At 39.9% G+C, this 18,606-nt stretch overlaps 1 protein-coding gene across 2 annotated transcripts in view; it reads right to left on the bottom strand.

The window, feature by feature from the left end:
* Positions 1-18,606, bottom strand: part of dgkb (diacylglycerol kinase, beta) — a 518,449-nt gene that overhangs the window by 25,998 nt on the left and 473,845 nt on the right. For both annotated transcript variants that reach the window (XM_055661892.1, XM_055661899.1), the window contains 2 exons: positions 16,912-17,032; positions 15,991-16,051 (listed from right to left, as the gene is read on the bottom strand). In XM_055661892.1, coding sequence (XP_055517867.1) covers positions 15,991-16,051; positions 16,912-17,032 — 182 coding nt within the window. The remainder of the gene's footprint in view (positions 1-15,990; positions 16,052-16,911; positions 17,033-18,606) is intronic.

Genomic DNA, 18,606 nt, shown 5'->3' with positions numbered 1-18,606 from the left:
TCACCCAAACGCATTTGTGTTCTGTGGGAGCCTCCCACAGCCAACATTGTACCAGTGAGTACAATGCATTGGTACAAAAACGATGTTAACATTCTCTGTACAACTTTTTTTTAAAAGAGAGAAGTGAGAAAGGAGAGAAGAAAAAGAGGTTGTGAAAAGTGAAGAATAGATTAGTGAAGGTGCTGTAGGCGATACCCCAAACCCTATCCAACCGGCCCACTCCTCACATTTGTTGTTGCTAGGGGCACCCTCCCAGGGCTGGGTTTAAATGAAGAGAGGCCCTAGGCTATTCCATTTGAGAGGCCCCTCCCAAACCCCCCCACCCCCACGACGAGAGGGAGATGGAAGAGTCCACCAGATTGACACCGATGTGCAGCCGAACGTGGCCAATGAGATAAGGGCTGGAAAGCTGCACTTTTTATTTATTGCCAGTGCTAGTGTCGAGTTGTCGGCTTAAAACACTATTATTCTGAAATTGAGGTCAAGGAAAATTACTGAAGTGTTGTTTAGAGACTAAAGTGCGTTGTGACAGCATATGTAAGAAAGGCCTATGACAGTCAAAAATATTATACACCAGGCCCGTACGAAGCTTTTCAAAAAAGGGGGTGGCATGGCAGGATTACAAACATTTTATGCGAATTAAGTGCACACAGTGCATATCACAAGCGCGAAGCTCAAAGACCCTTGTGGCCGGGGTTTTAGATGCTCTCTGGCACATTCCGAGCCTTATTTTGGAGCATTTTGCACCAAATTTATGACCAATATTTTAGAAATAATTTTGGTTGAATCAAGAGTAATGAGTGGTTGGAATGGGTGATTGGGGTCACTGTTGTATACATTTTTTTAAATCCAGAATTGAAGCTGTCCTTGTTTTAATAATCAAGTTGTACTTTAAAATGTTATGTAAAATGTTATAAAGGAGCATGCAAACACTGCAAATAAAATACTGTAAGTTTATGCAGTAAATAAAACCTTTTTTTAGAAAATGTTTTGTGTGTTGATTTTATTGCCTGTTACTGTTTGACTGCGTTAGTGTGTGCACATTAAAATATGATGCAAAATGAGTCACAAACTATGGAATTCATATTTTGAAGTATTGTTATCAAGGAAAAGAAAGCAGTTCCAATTGTTTGATATTAGTCATATGGAGGAGGAAATATAATTGCTCTAAAACCTACCTTCATTTTTCACTCACTAAAGATAATCCCCCTTTCTCTCTCCCCCACCTCCTCCCTCCTCTCCTCTCTCTCCCTCCCCTCTCTCTCCCCCCCTCCCCTTGCTCCCCCTCCCCTCTCCCCCCCTCCCCCCTCACCCCCTCCCCCTCCCTCCCCCCTCTCATATCCCTCCCTCCCCCCTTCTCTCTCTCCTCCCACGCAGCGAACCTCTGACTCCGCACCACAGATACTGCAGCCCCCGCACTCCCGGCTCGGAGAAATGGGCACTCCCGCAATGCAATATCCCACTACTTACCTGGAGTAGACACCAAGGATCTTTGGTAGACACGAGGCATCGAGGTGATTGTGTGGAGTGCAAATGGAGATCTGAACCTGCCCAGTCCCACTGCGCAAGCGCGGAGAGACAGCGTCATTTTGCGTCGCTCCTGCGTCACCGGTTTCCCCCAACTGCGCCGGCGGATGGTCGCAATTTTTTTCCCCAAAACTTCCAGCGGGCCAGAACCAGACTTTCGGGTAATTTCCGTTAAGTGGAAACGCTGATAGCTCTCCAATTTTTTTTTTCTCTGGATTTTTTTTACTCTGGGAAAAAAAAACACTTTGGCCGAAGGCCCCCTAGATTTTGAGGCCCCAGGCTTCAGCCTATGAAGCCTATACTGCCCTACTTTGACACAAGGAAGCAACTGACAGAAAGGCGGATTCTTGTAAATGAGGAAAACGTGTTTTTCTTTCAGCTCTCTTACTTCTCTGGTATAAATATTTTCAAATTGTACTCAGAGAAGACTTATTTTGTTCACCATTGTGTAGAGCATATCTCAAATACCTTAAAACAAGCAATAACTCAATTTTGACAAAACTGTCAGTTGCTTCCTTTTGTCAAATTAGGGCAGTATAGGTAAATCCGGCCCTGCCAAGGCCCCCCTAGATCTCGAGGCCCTAGGCTTAAGCCTATGAAGCCTATACGTAAATCCAGGTGACCTGTCGGGCCCATCTTTGATCTCGGAGTGCGCCAGGTCCGTCTCAGTTCGGCTCCGCAGTGTATCGTGGGAGATTTCGCACAGAACTTTAACAGTAAATGTCAGCGTTTTGGGGAATGTTGTAGAGCAGAGGATTCGAGAAGTGCAGGTACATAGTTCCTTAAAAGTACGTCAAAATAGATAGGCTGGTTAAAAGGCTTTCGGCACCTTGGCCTTCAGCAGTCAGTGTATTGAGTATAAAAGGGGGGAGGTTATGGTACAAGAGTTTGTGAGACTGTATTTGGAGTATTGTGTCCAGTTTTGGCCACCTTGTTATAGGAAATATGTTGTTAAGCTGGAAAGAGAGCAGAGGTGATTTATGAGGATGTTGCCAGGACTTGAAGGTCTGAGATATAGGGAGAGGTTGGGCAGGCTAGGACTTTATTCGGCGCATAGGAGGAAAAAGGGTGATCTTATAGAGCTGTATAAGATCATGAGCAGAGTAGATAGTGTACATGCACAGTCTTTTACACAAAGTAAGTGAATTGAGAACCAGAGGACATAGGTTTAATGTGAGAGGCGAAAGATTTAATGGGAATCTAAGGTGCAACTTTGTCACACAGAGGGTGGTAGGTATATGGAATGAGCTGCTAGAGGAGGTAGTTAAGGCAGACACTATAACAACATTTTAAAGACATTTGGACAGATACATGAACAGGAAAGGGTTAGAGAGATATGGGCCAAATGCGGGCAGGTGGAACTAGTGTAGATGAAGCAGCTTGGTCAGAATGGGCAAGTTGGACCGAAGGTTGGCATACTGTTTGAATAGCCTCTACAATCTTACGATTAGACAGTATTGTGCCAAATAATACAACAGATGTAGTTCATAATTACCAAGTCAAAATATATAGTGCATTTCTCAAAACAGTAAAAGCAATGCATTTTGAAATATTTATTTTTAAACTGTGTTTTGCAAAATTAGAAAATAAATTATGCTCTTATTTTGGTGAATATAAAAGCAGATATATTAACATGGTCTAATTTAAATGTATTTGTTCATTATGTACATTCTTGCGACAATCACGTGGATGTTAATATTGCATTTAAATTGTACAGCGATAGTGACAAGTGGACAATGTTGTAAGTAACCTATTTTGTATTGCATTTAAGAGGCTATTCAAAAAGTGGGTCACTCCCTTAGGATATTTAATGGAAAGGGTTAATTCCCCTAAGACCCTTCTTAAAGCCTTAAACTACACTCATGTAATTACAGAATCTCTATGAAAATCCATACCCCACTTTCCCAGTGATAAATAACTAAGAATGAGATTAAAATAAAATGATATCCAATGCCAAGCTGAATGTGTTTTGTGCAAGGATGAATGTACATTAACATTCACACTGGGGTGGAAGATTGCAACCTTCATGTGGTCCGCCCTGTTTCCACGAATGCAATCAACCCGGCGTGCACAATCAAATAAGATCTAATAGAACAAGTTGTCCAACAACTTTAGGCTGTGCACACTATACGCAAGAAGAAGAACATTCCCACTGTTTACACTTTGTTTCTTTGTGGTTGATTCATCAAAGAGGTTTATTTTTCCTGTATGGATATATAATTTGTACACAGAACATTCCACTCCTGGGAAACATGTAAATAGAGCGCACAGTGGAAATAATACTCTGCACAGTCTTTTACAAACATCAGTTTCTACCACAATCTACACTCTCCCCAAATATTGGTAATGACTAAGATGGACTATTCCACCATTATCATTTCTAATATAGTCTGATAATGGTTTTAAAGATTGCAAGGGAGATGTTTAATCATTCATTACATTTCTCATCTGCCACTTTGTTTCTTACAGAGAAACTGAATTATTATATGAATTGGCAAATTTGAACGATAAGTTGACAATAACTTTTAGTTGTGTTTGCTGAATAAGGACTTCACATAATTAAATATGTGGCAATGTTGAATGTTCTTCGTTGCAGTTTAACAGTGATGATATCTAGCTGTCCCAAACCACAATTGCAAAATCCTAATGCATTTTAACTAAAAATCTACCATTTATCAGCGTGCTTACAAATAAGCATGAAATTTCCAATATTCAATGAAGATTATAGGCACAGTGCACCATGAATTTACACTGTAAATTTACTGAATAATATCCAATGGATCAATAGGAGAGATCCTATCAACATAGAGTAACACAGCAAAGAGGAGTCCATTTGGCCAGGTCTGCTTGCTGTAGCTCCGGGGCACTGACCCTATATCACAGCCTTGCACATGTTCTCTCCCTTGATGTATTTATCTAATTTTCCTTTAAATTCTGACCATACCTTCAAAGTTACTTCAATTTGCTTAAGTAATTGTTTCCTCATGTATCTCCTGATTATTTTGTGGATTGCCTTAAATCTTTTATCCCTAGTCATGGACTCAACTGGAAACAGTTGCTTCTTATTTATTCTACCCATTCCTGACATTGAACATCTCTGCTGCACCCCGGTGAATCTGTTTCATGGAGAACAACTTCAGCATCACCAGAGTTTCTACATGATGCAAGTCCTTCATGCAGAACTATTGTTGTTATCATCAAGGTGTGAACAAATAAAATATTGTAAAATGGCAAATTAAGATCAAGACAGAGTATTCTACAAGTCCTTAGACAAGAAGTTTAAAAACCTATGAGCTGGCACCAGCTCAGTGCCTTCCCCCTGCAGGCCGCAGTCCACCAGGTCTTGTATTTGGCTGTGGGGGACCAGTTCAGCGGTCTCACCATGGGCTCCTCCCACATCCCAAAGACATACGGGTTTGTAGGTTAATTGGCCTCTGTAGATTGCCACTGATACGTAAGGAGTGGTTGTAAAAGTGGGATAACATAGAGCTAGTATGAATGATCGATGTTCAGAGTGGACTCAGTAGGCTTTAGAGCTTGTTTCCGTGTTGTATCTGCCCATCAAGCAGACTTTTTTTAAATACTGGTGCTCATGTATCAAATTATCCAGCCAGTGATTTGCCCTATATTGCAAGTAGAAGCACAGAAGGGGAAAACAGATATAGACAAAAGGATCTGCAGGTACTTGTTGGAAAAGTTTTAAAAAAATGTATATGATCAGGTTTAGTCCTAAGATGCAATTAAATCACTACAAGCAAAGAAAAAGAAAAAAAGTTGCATTTACAATGCCTTTCACATCCTCAGGGTTTCCCAAATCATTTTCCAGCCAATGAATTACTCTTGACACGTAGTCACTGTTATGTAAATAAATGTAGCTGCCAATTTGCATGCAGCAAGATGCTAAATAACCAAATTTGTATTTGCTGGTGCTGATCAAGGAACTAATCGCTGAGCAGGATTCCCAGAAAAATCTCTGCATTTCTTAAAATATTGCAATTGCATGGCAAGAGAATGGTGTTTGGATGGAAGCAGCAGGACTGTAGGGAAAGTGAATGGGCAACTTGCCATGTATTTGTACTGCTTTTTTTTAAAATTTCTACATTAACAAATATTAACAGGGATCTGTGAGGTGATTTATTTATGAGGAACTAATTTCATTGCAACTTTTGTCTCAACAGCTGAAATATGGAACAGTACAGCATGAGAACAGGCCCTTCAGCCCACAATGTCTGTGACAAATATGATGCCAAGGTAAACTGATTTCATCTGCTACACATGATCCATATCCCTCCATTTTCTGCACATCCATGTGTCTATCTAAAAGCCTTTTAATTGTGTGTCACACAGCATTTTGTGTCTATCTTCAGTGTAAACGAGCATTGACAGTTACTTCCTACACCTTCTTTGTACCTACGCCATTCTATCTACTTGTGTAGCCACTTTCAGGGAGTTATGGACTTGGACCTCAAGAACCCTCTGTACATCAGTGCTGTAGAGGGTCTTGCCATTAACTGTATCTTAAGCACAGCTTTCTGTAGAAATAAAGTTTCTCTAGAATGTTAACATGTACACAAATACTCTTTTTGCATAACATCTGTTCAATATTTGTTTCCTTTAATTGTATTGGTGGTGATGGTTACAGTAGGATATAGGCTACATAAGTTATTATGTAGATTCTGTACCCAAATGTATGTAAATTTGAGCATACCTGTAAGTTTCCCCGAGATCAAGAATTTAAGACAACTGGTCCAGATGGAACAATTGGTGCGGGAGGTAAAGGTGACTTAATCCTGGAGGAATAGATAACAAATCTGCAGATGGCATTACATTCCTCTGACATATTGGAAAGTTGACCTCCTTTTCTTAGAGAGAGTTGTGTCATTTGTTCACTTGTTGACTCATAATTGTACAAACTCAATTTAAAATCATATATTTACTTCATCCGATTCACTGATTACCTAATGTTAGAAATGTATCCAGTCCTAAATTAATTTTACTAATTCATCTTAATTTATATTAATCTATGCCATTTATTAAGTACATACTTACAATCAGCAAACAATTGATGTTGAATTAATCTTGAAAGCTATTACTGAATCTGCTTCCACGATAAATAGAGCGGCACGGTGACGCAGTGGTAGAGACACTCGGGTTCTATCCTGACTACGGGTGCTGTTTGTATGGAGTTTGTACGTTCTCCCCGTGACGTCGGTGGGTTTTCTCCGGTTTCTTCCCACACTCCAAAGATGTACAGGTTTGTAGGCCAATTGGCTTGGTATAATTGTAAATTGTCCCTAGTGTGTAGGATAGTGCTAGTGTGCGGGGATCGCTGGCCAGCGCGGACACGGTGGGCTGAAGGGCACATTTTTGCGCGGTATCTCTAAACTAAACTAAATACCAAAAAACAATTAATACCTCATCTTTCTTTGGGTTCTTTTGCCAATTACCTTAATTGTATTTTGTAATTCTTATTATTTGTGTTAAGCAGCTTAGACAAGTGTGCAAAATAAAGGCACAATTGCCTCATATGTTAATATCTACCTCAGCTACAACCAACACAGAGACCCATCATTCCAAATTGTCTTTGGCCCAAGTCCAAGCATCGGGCTGGTAGATATTACATGGCAGTACTGTCGACAGTTGTACAACCGGCTAATTTTAGTTGATCATAAAGGACATTGTTTCTGCATTATTAATAAACAACATATTATTTTACTCAACTCTCACTGGAAGAAAAATTACTTCCATGTTGATAAATTATACTTAAACAAATCAAGTTATTCCTACACATTTGTAGCAGTGTTCCAACTGTCAGAGGACCCTGGAGCACTCCATGTGGATGGCTTACATAACCTGGCAGCACCACTGACATAATTACAGTCAATGTGCCACACTCTCAGTAGTAAGTTACTGTATATGTAAGTAGGCACACAAAACAAAGGATTGACACAAGCTTAAGGAATCATATTTTAGAAATCTAATACAATCAATTCATCGACAAATTATAATCAGGGCCACAGCAAATTTCTGACATCTGATTGAATGTTGTTAAAATATTTGCATTATGCTATCCTTTGTGATGTTGCACTGAGATAACCAAATTCATCATTGTATTAACACTTCCTGATGCTACTATAATTTAGAATTTAAATTAATTATTATCCCAATATAACATATTAGTTCCAAATCTATCAGGATGCAGCTGGTCTACATAGAGACCAGTGTACAGCTGCTGAATAATTCCACTGTATTATTTCAATGCTCATTTCATAATTTGAAACGTAATTTTTTTCACACAATGTTATTTCGTCAAATCATTCAAAATGTAGTCAAAGCAGAACACAATATTTAAATGGATCATAATGTTCCTCTCCCTGACCAACATGCCTAGCATCCTTACGACCCTCAAGCAGAAATGTCTCCACTGTACATCTTAAACACAGTTGCAGGATGGAAAATAGATGCATCCCCAAAGATGTGCTATACGGGGAGGTCGCTAATGCACGGAGGCTAAGAGGAAGACCAAAGCTTTGCCACATGGATACGTGAGATATGAAAAATGTTAACATTGGCACTGATACTGGAAAGCGGCTGCTGAGAGCTGGGCGAGGTGGAGAAGGGACCTCCAGGTGGGTATGACGCACCCCACAGCATGTGGTTTAAGACACTGGAGGCCAGGCACCAACACCACAAAATGATAAACGGCTACAGCAACGCACTCCCCCATCCAATGTCTAGAGATAAATTCACCTGTGGAAGCTATGGGAGGGTCTGCCTGTCAAGGAGAGGCCTAGTCAGCCATACAGGAAATGCAACCACAGATTCCGCTCTCCAAAGAGGATGACATCAAAGCCCCATCAATGTCTCTTGCAGATGAACGGATGCTAACTAGAACACAAATAAGTCACGTTTTTCCAACACTTGTCAAAACTATCTGCACTCTACCATGGACATGCAATTGCTCTCCATCTCCATCCCGTGTTGAAGGGTCCAGGCATATATTACTTCATCCTCAAACAGGGACAACCATTACTCCACCAACACAATCATAGAAACATAGAAAACATAGAAATTAGGTACAGGAGTAGACCATTCAGCCCTTCGAGCCTGCACCTCCATTCAATATGATCATGGCTGATCATCCAACTCAGTATCCTGTACCTGCCTTCTCTCCATACCCCCGATCCCTCTAGCCACAAGGGCCACATCTAACTCCCTCTTAAATATAGCCAATGAACTGGCCTCAACTACCTTCTGTGGCAGAGAATTTCACAGATTCACCACTCATGTACCTAGCTGAACTCGTTACTGTATTTACTTTCTATAGATCAAAGAGATAACTATGGGAACTCACATGGGCCCAAGCTACACTTGATGTATATCGAGACACAAAATGCTGGAATAACTGAGCAGGTGAGTGGCATCTGTGGAGTGCATAAGCGATGTTTCAGGTCTGAATCCTTCTTCCGCCAAAATATTATGGTTGATGAAACTGTTGCAGGAGACAGTCCTGATGCAGTTGTCAATAAATAGTGGTCAAAAGGTGGGGAATGATATGTTTGGAATGACGACTTTTTAACATATCCAACAAAAAGACAGGCATAGGTGGGACCCATATGTGCGCCTATGGGTACACTTTTGACTTGAAACATTTTCTATCCTTTCCCTTCATAGATGCCACTTGACCTGTTGAGTTACTCTGGCACTATTTTTGCTCTAAATTCCAGCATCTAGCATTGTACCTGTCCTTTAGTGGATTACAAACTTAACGTCCCATAGTAATTTCCACTATACTGATTCTTGGAAAGACCCTATTCCAATTCTTCCAGTTTATCAGTTGTATTTATGCCAAAGATGATACTCTCCACAATGCTGCCTCTCAAATGCCTTCCTTTTACCGAAACCACAAAGTCATGTGATAGGGGCAAAATTAGGCCATTCGGCCCATCAAGTCTACTCTGCCATTCAATCACGGCTGATCTAGTTCTCCCTCCTAACCCCATTCTCCTGCCTTCTCCCCATAACCCATGACACCCATACTAATCAAGAATCTATCTATCTCTGCCTTAAAAAATATCCATTGACGGCCTCCACAATGCTTCTGTGGCAACACATTCCACAGATTCACCACCCTCTGATGAAAATGACTCCTCATCTCCTTCTTAAAGGAACATCCTTTAATTCTGAGGCTATGACCTCTAGTCCTAGACCCTTCTCCGAGTAAAAGCATCCTCTCCACATCCACTCTATCCAAGCCTTTCAAACTATGACCCTTCATCAACTAAAGTTGGAAGAATCCTTGGCTACAACTCCTGAACAGGGCAAAGATAGACACAAAAAGTTGGAGTAATTCAGCAGGACAGGCAACATCTCTGGAGAGAAGGAATGGGTGACGCTTCGGGTTGAGACCAGACAGAAGAATGGTCTTGACCCAAAACATCACCCATTCCTTCTCTCCAGAGATGCTGCCTGACCAGCTGAGTTATTCCAGCTTTTTGTCTGTATAATCAGTTTAAACCAGCATCGGAAGAGTTCTTCTGATCCTCACCTTCACCTCAGCACCCTTAGTATTGAGATAGATGGAATCTTTATTTGCCACACGACCAGGGTTGGTGGTATTTGGGTTCGGTACACTGCTTTAGTCACATTAACACTAATAACAACACAGATTCACAGTAATAAAGTGCATCCATACCACATCACAAATCTCACCAACAAAACATAGTGCAAAGGAACAGACAAAGACCATAGACAAGACACTGTATACATCAAAAGTCCTTAATATTGACTGTTATTGGAGGGAATTGAGTGTTCTTATTGCTGAGGGGAAGAAACTGTTTTTAAAGCGGGTGGATTTTGTAGCAAGTGAACGTCATAATTTGGAATTTTCACCAGCTTCAACAAGATTCTGACTCAAGGGACATAATTTCCTCTTTTGGCAATTTACTGAATTGCCCCCTTTGTGACATTGGAGTCCAATCTTCAATCCCAGTAATCACACATTCTTACAGCACTTTCCCATTCAACATTCAAGACATTTGGGCAGGTAGACAAATATGAAAGGTTTAGAGGGTCATGGCCAAACATGGGCAGGTAGGAACAGAGTAGATGGGGCATTGCGGAAGGCATGGATGAGTTAGGCTGAAGGATCTGTTTCCGTGATGTATGACTCTATGACCCCAGCTGCAAGTGATGTAATACGTGTCATTTTATCTCTTCCCTTCCCACCACACAGGGCCCAAACAATACTTCCAATTAAGGTACAGGAAGAAAGTAAATGGGTGATGGGAGCAGGCAGAATATTCAGGAATACCCAGTGGCTATTTCCCTCGAAAACAAGTACACCCTTTTGGAAACTGTTGTCGGGGCGATGACTCTTCAGAGGAGAGAAATACCTACAGTCAGTTCTGTGGCACTAGGTCTGGCTCTGAAACACAGCATGGAAGTCAGATAGGGCTATAATGATAGGAGGTCCATTAGTTAGGGGATCAGACAGAAGATTTGTGACAGAAATCGATGATAGTGTATAGCCTCCCATGGCATCATAGAAATTCTCAAGCAGCCAGCAGCCATTGTGCAGAATGGCAGAAAAGAAAAGAGTGCAGTGTGAACATTGGGAGATAGGCAAATAGGTTACAAAGCAGGACCACAAAGGTAGAAATCGCTGGATTACTCCTGCTTTCATGTGCTGGTGAGGGCGTGAATAGAAAAATAGGACAGATGAATGCATGGCTGAGGAGTTGGTTAAGGGAGCAGATTTTTGGACCATTAGGATTGCTTCTAGGGCAGAAATCACCTGTACAAGAGGGAAAGGTTGCACCTGAACTGGAGAGGGACTGTTATACAGGTGGGCAACTTTGTGAGTGCTACTTGGTTGGGTTTAAACCTGATTGGCAGTGGGTGCTGGATCCAATGCAAGGGTGAGGCAGGTGGGAGGCTGGAAGTCAGACAGAAGTTAATAACAGCCAGCTCCGTAGAAAGAAATGGATTGAGCATAGCTGGGAGCAAGAAAAGATGGATTACTTCGCAATCATTTCAATGGCTCTTCAGAGACCTGACAGGTAAGGCAGTTGAACTTGGGGCATGGAAAGGAATGTGCAACTGCGACATTATAGCCATTATGGAAATATGGCTAAGGAAAGGACAGGATGGCGGCTTAATGTAAAACAGGAGGAGGAGTTATTTTATTGATAAAGGATAAAGGAGAACATTGGGACAATGGTTGCCTGTATCATTGAATTTACAGCACAGTAGAAGTTTCTGTGCTGTGTGAGTCTATGTTAAATGCAGTGGACTCTGCAGTGCCTATAACCCATGCATATGTAAATAAATAATTTCAAACAAATAAATAAATAAGATAGATACATAAAAAAGTGAGGTTGAAGCAATACAATAAAATACAAAAATTCTGATTGTGTAAACAACATATGACATTTGGGTAAGTCTGACAAAAATGACAACAGGGAGACAGATTAGAAACATAGGCAGAAGAATGAGGATGAAACGCTGAAAAAGTTTCAGAGAGAAGGTTATCAAAACAAGAAGCAAATAACTGGAGATGTTTAATGGGACAAATATTGCAACAGTTTCAAATTACATTTCAGAAATAAAAGGAAAAGTATGAAAAATAGGGAGAAAACCACATTAAAGTGGATGATTCAACTGCAGTTGCAGGCACGTGGATGTTGTGGGTTGAATGACTTCTACTGTGTTATAAATTAAAAGATACAATGACAAACATTATCATCTCAACTTAGCCAATTTTTCCGACTCGTGCTGAATGTAAGAGAGGACTGAAAATAGAAATGCAGTTAGCTCTGAATAAAATAAAACATATTAATTACTTTTAAACAATTCAATATTTATGATTTCAATTTGCAATCATCCTTCCAAATCACATCAAAAATAGAAATAAAATGCAGACAGTCTGGTGAAGCCTTATTCAATTCTATGATCTAGCAACTTTCTTCAAAAAAATAAGTGTTGGCTCGAAGTCAGTGGTTCTAACGGACCCATCAGATTCAATGGCTCTGTGTGACGAAGCTACTGATAAAATTGGCCAGATGATCATCTCAGATTCACATTCACATTCACATTTATTGTCACATGCACCAATTAAGGTACAGTGATATTTGAGTTACCATGCAGCCGTACAATTAAAAGAACACAACACAATTAAAAAGTACGATAGAACTTAACATAAACATCCACCAGAGTGATCACTGTGACGGAAGGCAATAAAGTTCAGTCAGTCTTCCTCCTTTTGTTCTCTTCTTGCTCATTCAATGTTCCTCACATTTCTTTTGAGCCAATGGTGAATCTACTCAATGAGGTCCTACTAACCCTCAGCCAACTTCTAAATCTTCAGCATCCAATTGGAAGTTTTCAAAACTGATCTGCTTACGTGGGTTAAGAAATTTTAAAATGGGATGGTCACTTGAGACTCATTACTGTTAATGGTTTGTTCAAAATGCAGGTGAGGCTCTGCATATCCTACAAGTCACCATTCCTGTCTATGGGAATTCCCTAAACAATTAATTAAAAGATCCTAATAAAGAAATAGTTCGATTTTTTTTTACATTAAAAAGTTAACACTTAATTTAATTGGAAATTTCCATTACAATATCAAGTTAAATTGGAAGCAAACAAAAATGCACATAAGTTATTTTTTTATCAGCAATCATGTTTACCATGTTATTTTGTGGCATTGTGTCTGTTGGTCAATGGCTTTAGTAGAGAGTAGGGCAATTCTAATGACATTGTGAACACTGAATTAAGTACACTAATTGGAAGAAGTGCAAGTGAATTACTGCTTTGAATGGATGGCAGGAAGAGAAAAAAAAGAGGTGAAAGGCCATGTGTTGTGTCTCTTGCAAGTTGCTTAAGAAGGTGCCATTATACAAGGAGTGGCCCGGGGGGACAAATAATGGACCAAGGCGTCACAAAGTGAATGATCCCTTTCAAATACTGAGAGGGAGTGGATGGGAATCTGTGTCTGATGATGGAATTTTATTGGACTGAATGGAAATTGTGAAGGGTGATCCAATGAACGCAGAGGGTGGTCAGTTAGAACATGAGGACTAGAGGAATTCTGGTCAGCAGGATCATCTAAAATAAACCCCCAGAATCCAACCACCCATACTTGACATTCAATAGCATTACCATTGCTGAGTGCTGGTTATCACAAATGGGAAATACACTGGGAATCACAAATGACCAGAAACATAACCGTAGCAGCCCCATAAATGGCAATGCTGCATTTCAGAGGGTGGATATCACACAACAATTGAGTCACCACCTTGACATCACAACACATTCACCAACAACAAAGCACACACCCGACTTATGATGGAATAGTCTCTTCTTGCCCAGATGGATGCAACTCCAAGAAATCTCAAAAAGCACAACACTATCCAGTGCAATGCAATCCACTTGATTGTCGCCCTAACAACCTCCCTATCCATTCAATTAAGGCACTGTAACTGATGTATTTACCATCTACACATGCATGGCATTGCTAGTCAGGCAACACTTCCTTAACCACGGGCCTTCCTACCAAGAAGGATTGGAACAGAAGATACAGGGACAAGCAATCACCTGCAGGTTGCCCTCCACATTACACTACATTCTGATTTGGAAATATATCACTAATCTTTTATTGCCACCAAGTCTAAATCCTGGAACGCTCTCTTTAACAGCACTGTGAAATGTTTTATCACCGGAAGAACTGCAGTAGATCAAGAAATCAGTTCATCCCGGTCGTCTCAAAGAAAATGTTGCCAAAACTTTGTTTTGCCAAATATGCTGAGAAAATTAAATGTAAAATCCAGGTAGAAATATATCCGGTAGATTTTGTTTTCTCCATAGTACCTTTTTAAAATGATTTGGATTATTCCACTTGCAAGAAGAATAAAAGTAGATGCACTACCATCACTGAGGAATATGATAAATATTTGAAAAGGAAGGAATTACATTGCTATATGGAAGAGGCAGGGTGATTGGAGTAATTTCACTGAGCTGGTCCATGCTATTATTTAATGCAAAGATGCCAGAGGGCAAAGTGCCTGTTGTGCCCAGTTAATGACTGCAGTGAGCACTCCAAATTCTCAGTTTTAAGCCACTGGTCAAATGTTTCAAACAGTTGACTGATAGGAGTTGTATATGATTACAATATCTACGATGCCAGCAAGACACAGGAGCTAGTTATTTATTTCAGGAAACAGAGTGGAATACAAGACCTATTCAGCAACAATGGTGCTGAAATGGAAATGGTTGAGAGCTTCAAATTCCTAGGTGTAAATATCACCAATAATTTGTCCTGGACCAACCACGTTGAAACTATGGCCAAAAAAGCATCCCAACATCATAACTTCATCAGTCTGAAGAAGGGTCTCGACCCGAAACGTCACCTAGGAGACCAAGTACGTTTGGCATGTCTCCAACAGTGTTTCAACTTCTACAGATATACGGTAGAAAGCATACTATCTGGTTTATCACAGCTTGGGGTGCCACAGCTCTGCCCAAGCCCGCAATAAATTGGAGAGAATTGTAGCTCAGTCCCAAGCCCGCAATAAATTGAAGAGAATTGTAGCTCAGTCCATCATACAGACTAGTGTTCCCACCACCGACTATCTACACTTCAAGCTGCCTAGCGAATGCAACCAATATAATTAAGGACCTTTTTCACCAGATCTTCCCTGTTCCTCCTCTTGTCAGGCAAATGTTACAAAAGCTTAAAGGCATGTGCCACCAGATTCAGTAACAGTTCCTTCTCTCCTGTTATGAAATTACAGATAACCCTTGTTATTATGGACCATTGAAGGGGAATGGTGTCCGTTATTGGCAATTGTCCACTACAACTGAGGAAGGGATTCATTCCAATCATCCAGCAGTCACTCCATCAAACAACGAGTTGTTTTCAAATACAAAGTTATTTTTAACAGCTAAAAATTTATTTTTGTTACAGCAAGCTAAAAATACTAAAGGCTGTTTGTTACATTGTTTAATAGAGTATCATTGCACTTGCTTGTCAATTTCAATGTCTTCTCACAGTGTAACCAATAGCCTGCGTTCTGAAAGAGACATTTGCTCTAAAGCACTTGCCAGGGCCCCACATTCACTGTAAATGCCCCGACTTGGTTTGACTTTCCAAAATGCAACACGTCACATTCATCTGAATTAAACTCCACTAACGATTCCTTGGCCCACTTGCCCTTCCGATCAACATCCCGCTGTAATTCTTGATAACCATCTTCACTCTCTATGAAGGCATCTATTTTAGAGTAATCTGCAAATTTCTAATCATGCCTTGTGCATTCTTATCATTTAATTAATTGTAAGTGCTCTGGGACTTTGTCAGATTGTAAAAAATCTCAAAAGAAAGTCTCCTTCTAGGATTTGCCAGTTTAAGAGCCTGATGGGTTTTTTTTTGCGTAAATAAATGTCACCGTGAACATGTCTTACTGTGCAAGGGGTTTGCATCCAAGGTTCTCCGTCAACCTGCATTGGTAGGAACTTGCTGGTTCTGAAAAGCAAAGGAATCAATGACACAGTCACACGAGAGCTCCTGTTACAATTACAACAAAAACTTTCAATACTTTTATGTATTAGGTCTGGTCTTACATACCCATTATAATTATGCCACGAATGGCTTTGTTCACAATGCACTGTCCAATTTGACAAATGCTGTGTTTTATGCTCGTTTACAAAATAAATACACAAAGTGCTGGAGTAACTCAGTGGGTTATCTTTGGAGAACATGGAGAGATGCGATTTTGGGTCAGGACCATTCTTCTGACTTGAAGATCAGAATGACAGCTTGAATGTGACGTATAACTGCTCATTGGTGCAAGTATTATTTTTGCCTTAATTAAAGGTTCAAAGTTAACTTGAAAAGATTGCAATGCTGAGGGAGATTTTATATCTATTAAAAAGATATTCTAAATATTCAAAAGACACACACATATACATAAAAAGGCAATTTAAAAGTTTTATTCTACCCCAAAAGTTTCCAATCTGACACAAAGACTTCACAGATTTTTCATTTTTAATATTTTTGCATTAATTCTGAGATTTAATGAGCCGAAGGTAGGAGCGGGAATAACAAGCAGCTCAAGAAATTTAGAAGACTTCATCATTGTAGCCAGAAATAACTTGGTTATGCTGACTCTCTAAATTGAGCTCTCCGTCTGCCCAGTGCATAGGATGACAAAATCAGCCTTCATCAGGCAGCCACAGACCATGGTTTATCATTGCTGGATTAAAAACTGTGGGCTTACTTGGAAAAAGTCTGGTGAATTTTGCTATAAAAGATTTTAACATAATAACTTCAGACCATATGCATTATCATTCATTCTAGGACTGTTGAGATAGATTGAATTGTACCTGATGGTCACCAAGGAGCACTGAGCCAGTCTTTTTCCTGCACTTTTTAACCCGGTGTAAATCTGTCCCATTTCCATGGCCCCTTCCAGACCAATCACTTCAAACAACTGGTCACTTACATCTGAAAAAATAGATGGTAAAATTCATAATCCAGGAATGCAACCATGCTTTCAAAATACGATAGTTATCAAAACGTTCCCCGTTTCACACTCTGCAAAACTTTTCAATGCTCCTTTTTGTTGTTGTGGCCAGCCAAACGTAGACAAATAGCTGGAATTAAATTTCAATTTTACCATTAGACAGTACTTTTCACTTCAATAAATTCTAAATTGTTTTGAATCAAATTTCTAAATCCATTCTAAAATGATCAATTCAATTAATCTGGAGACAAATTCTTCAAAGGTATGCATGTTTTTTTGGGGACCAAATTCATAGCAGAAAATTACCGTCCATTAACTTTATTAACGCATTCCACATAATGTTAACAGAAATGTGTAGGAAAGAACTGCAGATGCTGGTTTAAATCGAAGGTAGACACAATATGCTGGAGTAGCTCAGCGGGACAGGCAACATCTCTGGAGAGAAGGAATGGGTGACGTTTCGGGTCTCGACCCGAAACGTCACCCATTCCTTCCCTCCAGAGATGCTGCCTGTCCCGCCATGTTAACAGAAATGCCTGATTCGATTTTTCAGGTTCAGGAAAAGATCATGGTATGAACAGCTTGCAATGTGTAAAAGGCCAATAAATTGATAACCCTAAATTAGTACAAAAAAAAGCCCAACGTCCTGATACAAGATAGTTCGTCGTTCATAGTTTAGTTCGTACTTGAAGTGTTCAAGAGCCTGATGGTGCTGTGATCTAAATATTTTTGAATTTAAATAAGGATTCTGCCTCGGTTTCATTTTAGGGTTCTGCTCAAATAATTCCTTATGTGGCTCATTGTCAATTTGTACTTGGCAACTCTTCTGTTGAGCACCTGGGAACACTCTACCTACATTCTTTGCAAGTTTCAAATCTTTGTTGTTTTATAAAGAATAGCAGTAATCATTTTTGTTCAGTAAACAAAGAGTTTATAATTACATATGTAGCAATATTGTATGCCACATTATATTTTTATGATAAGAAGAATAACAGATTTACTCATTCATGCTACTGGTGCAGTGATTGTAAATTTGAGCATTAAAGTCAGAGGCTACCAGTTTTAGATTCATTCATTTCACTTTCAGGAAATTATCAATAAACTCACACAAGGGAATGAATCAAAACACAGGAACATTAAAGGGACAACAGTACTAATCTAAACTAAAGCATAGGGTAAACATCAGGTTGTATGGCATTTTACATACCCCCAGATACACATCTGGAGTATTGTGCACAGTTTTGGTCTCTTAATTTGAGGAAGGACATCCTTGTGATTGAAGGAGTGCAGCGTAGGTTCACGAGATTGATCCCTGGGAAGGTGGGACTGTCATATGAGGAAAGATTGAAAAGACTAAGCTTGTATTCACTGGAGTTTAGAAGGATGAGGGGGATCTTATAGAAACATATAAAATTATAAAAGGACTCGACAAGCTAGATGCAGGAAAAATGTTCTCAATGTTGGGCGAGTCCAGAACCAGGGTCCACAGTCTTAGAATAAAGGGGAGGTCATTTAAGACTGAGGTGAGAAAAAAAAACTTTTTCACCCAGAGAGT

Source organism: Leucoraja erinacea, chromosome 2 (assembly GCF_028641065.1).
Source record: "Leucoraja erinacea ecotype New England chromosome 2, Leri_hhj_1, whole genome shotgun sequence".
NCBI lineage: Eukaryota > Metazoa > Chordata > Chondrichthyes > Rajiformes > Rajidae > Leucoraja > Leucoraja erinaceus.
This window is presented reverse-complemented; position numbering and strand designations above follow the sequence as displayed.